At 36.9% G+C, this 8,964-nt stretch overlaps 1 protein-coding gene across 1 annotated transcript; it reads left to right on the top strand.

Annotated features, from left to right (window-relative positions):
* On the top strand, positions 1-5,697 carry LOC122532722. Its single transcript, XM_043661743.1, has 4 exons — positions 1-666; positions 2,890-3,095; positions 4,451-4,685; positions 4,799-5,697. The coding sequence occupies exons 1-4, from the start codon at positions 649-651 to the stop codon at positions 5,009-5,011; spliced, it is 672 nt and encodes a 223-aa protein (XP_043517678.1). The 5' UTR covers positions 1-648; the 3' UTR covers positions 5,012-5,697.
* Positions 5,698-8,964: the final 3,267 nt, after the last annotated feature.

Genomic DNA, 8,964 nt, shown 5'->3' with positions numbered 1-8,964 from the left:
AAAAAAAAAAAAAAAAAAAACTGAAAAGTACACGACAGTAACAGTAACACATTGTAAATAATAAGCAGAGAAGACAAAAGGTTAAAAGATTGAAAAGGAAAAAAAAAATGGGAGCAAAATAGAAAACATTGGCCTGGTACGATAGAAAATAGATTCTTTTCGTCGAGGTTCCACGTGAATGAACGAAGTGAGAACGCGACAACGCAATGCACGATGGCGAAACGTATCTGTCATCGCGGTTCGTTAACGCGTTGCCCGAGATCTGGTGCAGATAAAAGACAAAGTGGAAAGGAAGTCAGGATCAAAATTTTCTCTCGCCTAGCCGAGAACACGACGCGTGGTAGTAGTAGGGAGAAATATAAGAGAAAGTACCGCGGATGAGAACTTTCGAGTTGCGCGGTGGACGTGCATCATCGTGAAGGAAATCGTCGACGATTTGTCGTTGCGTGCAGAAATGCGTGAAACGACGCTTCAACTCGCTATTTGCGTCCGTTCTCTCCGATCGTAGCGAACAAATCGCTCGGATTCGCTCGAGAGTGGCCAAGTGCAAGTACACTGACTTTCGTCATCACGTGCTACGCCAGTTTAAACACAGGAACGTTTATTCATAAGACAGGATCGTTCGAGAATTTGTCACTGAACTTTGAGATGAACACATTTGCACAAGTGAGTATATCGTATCGTAAATTTCTTTTTTCTTTTTTTTTTTTTCGTAAAAGTTCATGGAGCATTGAGCCACGAAGCGTTGATTAATTTTTTAAATGGAGTTTCTTCCTTATAGTGTTTCAAGCGGTGTGCACAATGTCGATGTTGCAAACAACGCATTGTTCCGATATTGATTGGATTTTGATTAGATTCGATCGATCTTTCTTCTGTTTTTACTTTTTTATTTTTTTTTAGCGAAACATTTCTTAATAAAAAATCGCGTACATTCGCGCTCGAATAATATCAGATTTTATACAAATTCTTCTCACCGTGGAAAACTATTCTTTTAGGTTAAAATTCCTACATGTATCTGTTGCATCCTCGCTTTTCATTTACTTTTCTATCATCGTGTGAATAGAAATATCTAATTCATACCGTGCACGTGTCTTCTTTTATTTCGTGCAGAGCTATTCACTTTTGTCCCGTGTCAAAGAGGTGAAATTAAAGCTTTTACAATTGTATTCATATAGATGTTGCAAAGTTGCTATTCATACGAAAATGGAATACGCACAGGAGAACAAAAACGAGCGGGAGAAATCGTTGCTTTGCCTGAGGTATCTGAAATGTCGTCAATTTCGAGTACGATGTTGAAAACAGATTTGTTCTCTGAGGATTGATTACACTACATCCGCTGCCTCATACTTAATTATACTACATCAAAGTGTCAATACAAGCAACATTTTCAACAACAATTACACCATATGTTATACTTAATTATATTTGTATTTTTAAACGTTAAACGATGATGTAAATATTAAATAATTAAGTAACATTGATGTAAATATTAAAGAAATAATTAAATATCAAGTAGTTAAATAATATTGAATAATAAATATTAATATAAACTTCAAAGAAATTTTCGAAAATCGAAGATAATTCAAGTCTAGATAATTCAACCAATTGTTATTTCGAATTTCCTGTCTATGGGTATGTCTAGAAATGTTAGAAACTCCTATTTTCTATTTCTAATTCTGTGCCTGTCATTCTCACGACAAACTGACAATACGTTTAATCACGAACACGTGATAGATACGTAACGTGCATGTCTCTGTCTCGTCGTCCATTCAACCCAGTAACACGTCTTTGGAGCGTAATGGAACAATATCTCTTCGTACCGATAGCCGCACCGTCGATGTTTATCCTAACGCATTGTCCCTGCACTGTTTGATTTTCGAAATTGGTAGAAACGTCAAAGATCATCGATATTCCATCAACGTGAAATTCATCGTAACCGAACGACTCGATATCTCGAAACGCAGTTTGGTCTGTCAGGCGATACTATTTGGATTGGCGAAAAAAGGATAGACACACGAATCGCGAATAGTCGTCAGTAAGATTTTTATGGGAAGATTTTTGTGGGAAATTTCAACGCGTTAAAAATGTACATATAAATATGTGATAAAGTAAAATATCCAAAGATAATAATGTTTGACATGGGAAACAATTTTTTTATCGATCATATACTCATCAATATAACTGCGAATTTTTGTTCATTTATAGAAAATTTTAATGCATGATATTGTACACAATGTACGAGAAAATCTATAAAATATCTAAAAAGCATGCTTTTTGTAATATTTACTACATTAACAATATTGGGAAATGATAGTACACACAGACTTGTTGCAATGGTTATCAGTAAATGGTTATCAGTAAACTGCGAATTTTCATGCATTCGTAGGAAACTTTAATGTGTGAAATTGTACACAATGCGATGAAATAAAATATCCAAAGAACAAAGTACTTTGCGTATAATAATATTTGATATGTAAAACAATAATTCCCTGTCTGCGAATTTTTATGCATTTATAGGAAATTTTGTGAAACATGGTACATACATAAACGCGATACGAAAAATTCAATAAAATATCCAATAAACGGTACTTCCTATAATATTTGATACGTAAAACAATTATCGATTCCAGGTTCCATCTCTGTTTCATCACATTTCCAATAACCGTATAATGAATTTATATATAAAACGACAAATGTGTCGAATCATTTCTCTCGCATTTCTTCTGAACAGCATTCTAGAAAATGACAGTTTGAAATGATTACACGAATGAAATCCTGTATAATATAAATTTTACGATCATCAAATTAGTATTCTAAATTGAAACGTAGACAAAGATGCAAAGATTATTTCTGGGATCGTGCACCATCAATAATTTATTGCTTCGCCAGTGCTGTTTTCTAGTTGGACTTCTCGTGCTGCTGTTCGAGATCATTGAAACGGGGAACGGTTACAAACTAATCAGACCGTACAAATACTATCAACGTAGGCCGTGGTCGCGGCCACGATGGCACGCAGATCACAAATCATCGAAGTTGTACCATTCTAAGAGGATATCGCCGGAAGACCATTATTCACGAAGGCCAAGTTATAACAGGTAGTGTTATACAGAACCGAGTACTAAATTCTCTCCGACATGAAGATTGTTTCAAATAGAAAAATTCGACAATTGATGTAATTGTTATACATTAGTCCCTCCTGATGTATTCGAGGCAGATTTCTTCCTCATTTGTGGAGAAATTGCACGCTTTAATCACTTTTAAATAGCTGATAGGAAAACGAATTCTTTTTTTATTTTCCTTTGCGAATGTGTCTACTTCGTACGCCCGAAATATTCACATTTTTCTAAGCAGGTGTAAGAATTAGAGTGTAGAATGATAGTGATCAATCTTGGGAATTTAGACGCAATTGTCGACAATTCTGATAAAACGAATCTTTTTCCTTTTTTATTTTTGCGAGTGTGCGAAATATTTACATTTGTCTAAGAATTAGATTGTAGAATGATAGTGATTAATCTTGGAAATTTAGACGCAATTGTCGACAATTCTGATAAAACGAGTCTTTTTTCTTTTTTCTTTTTGCGAGTGTGCGAAATATTTGTCTAAGAATTAGAGTGTAGAATGATAGTGGTCAATCTTGGGGATTTAGACGCAATTGTCGACAATTCTGATAAAACGAATCTTTTTTCTTTTTTATTTTTGCGAGTGTGCGAAATATTTACATTTGTCTAAGAATTAGAGTGTAGAATGATAGTGATCCATCTTAGAAATTTAGACGCAATTGTCGACAATTCTGATAAAACGAGTCTTTTTTCTTTTTTCTTTTTGCGAGTGTGCGAAATATTTGTCTAAGAATTAGAGTGTAGAATGATAGTGGTCAATCTTGGGGATTTAGACACAATAAATCATCGACCGATAGTCTGATGAAACGAATCTAAGATGAGTAAATGATAAAAGAAGATCGTGCAATATTTCGACAAATGAGACCTAAATTCCTGACAAGAATACAAGAAAGACACAGTTTGAAAATTAACATAGAAATTGGAGATTAATCCGTGAGAAATTTTCTGCTATTCAGATTAATTGTCCCCGTTTCAAACGACAACGTAGTAGAAAATCGTAAATCCTGACGTCGATAAGAAACATTGCCTTTACCGGTTCGTAAAATTTAATTTGTCGGTGGACGCAGATTTATTGCAGCCAGCTCGCGTGCAGTATAGAGCAACATAGAGAAGAAGCGGGGAAATTTTGATGTTCATCGGTCGCTTTTAATTTAATTCAAGATCGAGTGTGTCGACCCTCGAAACATCCGGTTTTTGGTAATTGGATCGAAAGCTCGGCCGCTGATATATTCGCTGTACGGTCGACGAGCCGGCAAGGCTTATTATAACTCGTAATTAAAATTTGCTTCGTTAGCCGAATCGTTAGAGCGAATCAAATTGGCGAATTTCAGATACGGTTCCGCCGGAGACGATTTCAACGGGCGCGTGGAAAACCACCCTTACACCATAGTGATACAATTGCCGAAAGAAGAGGACAAACACAGAGGCGATAGCTACGGACAGCGGAAAAGAAAATTCGAGAGAATTTCTGTTCCTGCGTATACCACCGGAAGTGATTATATCGAGGATGAGGACGAGGCCGAGTCGAAAGTGGTCAACGTTGACAACAGAAGGGTGCAAATAAAGGTAAGAAGGTTTGACAGTGATAATTCTGCACGAGTATTGAATATTTTACGGATTAAAAATTCGAGTTTCATTAGTTTCTTTTTAATTTTCTTTTTCTTTTTTTATGGTTCCAGATGGTCAAAGGTGAAAGTCCGAAATTGCACATCAAAATATCAAGGTCAGATAACGAGAAAAATGTAGAAATTATGGACAGAACGAACAAAACTGGAATAGATTCACCGAAAATCCACGCGAGTTTCACGAGGCCTGTGCAACAATCGACAGTGTATTGGACACCCGCGCGTTATTTTGAAAATCCTCGACAAAAACGAGTTTTGACAACGTAGCGACTTATGTTATTATAGAATTATTGTGTTTTGTTTAGTTGCACATGGGTCTCGTTTTACACGCGCGAGAGAAAAGTCACTATTTTAAAAATTAATATCTTTCGAATAAATCCGGATTTTATTCATCTTTTATTCACTTTCATCATACAATGAATTCGTTTTCTTTCTACTGGAATCATTTCATTATTTATCTTTCTTTTAGTAGCTTTTGTTCGTAGCAGTTTTTAAATTACGACAAATTACTTTAAAATTACGCAGGTCGTTCAACATTAAGATCATTTGCAACGAAGCAATGTCCTAACTATATCCGATTATGATTGTAGTCCTTCATCAATTAAACTTGCATTTGCAGAATGAAACAATTTTGAAAAAATTTTCTATACAATCAGAAGTAGTACTCTTCTTCATTAACCACGGTTAACATTACTTTTTAATATCGTTAATTAATATCATTTTGATGTTAAAATCTGATACATATGCACATATATTTTGCCATAATTTGTGCACGAGAATTAATTTTTAATCGTATCGTTTCACCGTAAAAGTAACTACGAATGAAACACTTCGAAAAAAAAAAAAAAAAATACCATGTAAAATGAGACCCAGATATAATTTAAAATTAAATTATTATTTAATAGAAAACCATCGCATCGCTATTTATTGATCATCGTATTACAAAACTTAACTGTGCTAATTATCAATTATACTCACGTTGTACGATTATTGTTCCGTTACGTTAGGTTCCCTCCTAATTTTCCTTTTCAATCCCGTTTCAATTGTTCCGGCGATAACTAACGACGAAATTATTCCGATTATAAAACGGCGTGCAACACTTGGCCTGCGAGTATTCGTCTTTTGTCTCGGATCGTTTATCAATTCGATCGTTAGACGAAAGAATAAACGCGAGCTCGAATGGGGCAGAAGCCTTCAAACAATGAGCTACATATTGATTTTCCCGTTTCCCCTGTTCCACCATTTTCCCAGCGACGCATTGTTTCGGAAAAAAAAACACGATCTTCCCAATTGCTTAATGGAATGCTCTCTCACCGATTCATCTCGAATCACCGTTGATCCCGCGGCGGACAAACTCTCCCAGGCAACGACAATGGCGACCGTCGAAACGAAATTTGCAAAGTTGCCGAAACAGTGTTTAACCTCTTCGAGGGACGAATTTTTTTAAAGTGCCAAAAAAATCGTTCAATTTTTTTGTTTGATTAGGTTTTGACTCGGCAGTAATTCAGTGAGCCATAAAAAATAAATATACACGGGCGAAAAAAGAAAAAATAATGTCCACCATGTGCGACCGTTGAACGTTGATGGCCAATCATGAATGAATAGAATTCATTCGAATCATCGGAACTGACTATATTTTACACACCTGGTATTTTATTTATCAAATGTCAACGATATTCTTCGAATAATCAAACGAACTTCGATCAATGGCGACCAATGTTGCAGTATTTGACCACTTGAGCTGGCAACTGATTGCGGACCATAACGAGTGACCAACACCGTATACAATAATTCGCCCTTATCGAGAAGGTAATGAATTTATCATTTGCTTTCTGCGCATTTCGTTTCACTGAAATATACTTTAAAGCTGAGAAAATATATTACAATTTTGGAACAAAAAATTCTCGACGTGCGTGACACGTCAGCGCAAAAGGTTAAACAGCAGTGACAGTATCGAGTAGAATAAAATATTATCGCTGCTTGAAATATCATCGTGCGACAAGTTTTTCGTTTTTATCGTTGAGAAATTCTGTATAATTCTCCAACAGATTTTAACATTTTTTTTTTTTAATAATTTTAATTAAAAAAGAATTGAACGTACACATATGTGTCAATGTCCTTGAAGGGGTTAACTTCTGCCGTTGCTTTCGTGTTTCAACGTTTCGATCTCGCCCGCACGCTTTCTCGGGTGTCTTTGATCAATTAGCGATTCCTATCCCTTCTCGCGAGAACTCCTCGTGAACTCGCGGAGAAGAATCCAACGATCCCGTCCCTTCGTCACCCCTCTGCGACGATAAAATTTATTACTGTTTCCGAACGGTTGGCTCGATCGGGGGAAGGAAATATCGGAGGACTGACGCGAAACAACGACCCGAGAGGGCGAAATTGCTCGGAAGGAATATATATTCATTCGCGAGGTCTCCTGCTCGAAAGCTTTCGCCTCTTCAGCCAGGAGCCTCTCGCCCTTCGAATAATTCGCGAAGAACGAGCGAGCTGCCCGGCAGTTTCGAGGCCGGTGACACCGAACGGCAGTGATCGAGCACTCGAGAACTCGTGGGATCGTCCACGAGTGGGCGAACGATGAAGAAACGGCAAATATTGTGTTTCGAAGCGGTTTCCCTCCTTCACTTCCCACGCTTCAGCCATAGTCGTCGTCTCTTGTGTTCCGCTTTTCTTCCGGCTCGAGTGCCCAAAGAGCGCTTCCACCTTGTTGTTCCCGCGACTGCGAAGAGCGAGAATGGGGGATGGAACGATAGGGGTTGAAGAAGTGTGAAAAGTGGAGAGAACAAGGCAGATCTCACGGTGGAAAAGTGGAGATTCCACTCCCCTCTCGTCGAACATTCACTTTACTCGGCCAGTTTCTCAATGTAGTGTTTTTTTTTTTTTTTTTTATTTCTAACGTAAGTAGTCAACGAACATGTCGCAATAATAAATAATTGTAATAATATACAGTGCTGTTCACTTCATCATTCGTGTTCATCAGATTTTTTTTCTTCGATTTTACTACTTTATTTCTCGTTCGTGCCCTTTCATTCCTCTGCTTTCACTCTCTCACACTCTCTTGATTTCTCGATCTCTCGATCTCTTTATTCTCGTCTCGCTTTCAATTATCCCTCGCACGCTCTCCTGTTCCACCGACAACGCGAGGCGACGAGTAGGAAAAAAAGACACCGTTTCTCGTTCTCTCTGCCGGGAAACGCTACGTCTCGTCGGAAAATACAGACTCTGCTCAAACGGACGCTCGTTTAACGTTCTTTCTTTTTTCCTTTTTGGTAAGATCGCTTTTTGACAAGATCTCGGTTACGACGGTGAAAGGAGGTCAGGCTTCGCCGAGTTTCGGCGCAACGCTGCCACCAGGATTTTTTTCGAATCTCGTCGTGGAGATAAATTCTAATACCGCGAATAAATTTCGGCCAATTGAAGAATCTACGCCTTGGAAAATTCCTTTTCTCTTTGGGAAATTCACACAATCCGCTGATGTTAAATTCCAAAATTATTTGAAATCCCGCCGAATGTCCGAGGCAAGTACATTTCGAATCTATGTATCTACGTTTAAAATTTATCTTAATTCAACGTCGAGGTCGCAATCATTTTTTTCTACAAGATCTATAAAAAAAAAAAAAATAACGCTGTTTCTCCCTCAAGGTAATTTATTGTGTTGATTTTGAATTAGAAAGATGAAATCATTTTCTTTAATCAAAGTTTTTAACAATTAAAATCTCCCAATCAAATATTAATTTAAATTTCATATTAAATAGAAAAATAATAGTTTTTATAGATCTTATAGAAAGAAATGATTGCGACTTCGATGTTGAATTAAAATAGATTTCAAACGTAGGAAATATTTTCGACGATTTAAATATTTTCCATCGCGAAATTATATATATATCTTGCATTTACGATAATACGACTTCACCAACGTTCAACTACATTAAACGCATTGAGAAACGTCGTTAAACGTAATTTCAAGGATGTTTCGCGTACAAATGTATAAAAAGTGTTTACATCGCAAATTATTAACACAACGGATGCGTTTAATATAATACGAGAGAGAGGCATCAACATTTCAATCGCAATTTTTCGTTTCGTTTGCCATTAGCCAGATGGTTTCAATTCATTTCCAATACATTAAAAAATGATCGTCCGTTGCGCGACGGGTACAGCTGGTGCTTCTTCGCGTAATTAATTGCTATGGTGATAAATAATTCAAGTCGGACGCG

The sequence above is a fragment of the Frieseomelitta varia genome, unplaced genomic scaffold (assembly GCF_011392965.1).
Source record: "Frieseomelitta varia isolate USP_RPSP 00005682 unplaced genomic scaffold, Fvar_1.2 scaffold_465, whole genome shotgun sequence".
NCBI lineage: Eukaryota > Metazoa > Arthropoda > Insecta > Hymenoptera > Apidae > Frieseomelitta > Frieseomelitta varia.
This window is presented reverse-complemented; position numbering and strand designations above follow the sequence as displayed.

Bases quoted from the DNA above. Each gene is read 5' to 3' on its own strand.
- LOC122532722 (XM_043661743.1), top strand. The intron at 3,096-4,450 runs GTAGTGTTATAC...GGCGAATTTCAG, and splicing joins CGAAGGCCAAGTTATAACAG to ATACGGTTCCGCCGGAGACG. The intron at 4,686-4,798 runs GTAAGAAGGTTT...TTATGGTTCCAG, and splicing joins ACAGAAGGGTGCAAATAAAG to ATGGTCAAAGGTGAAAGTCC.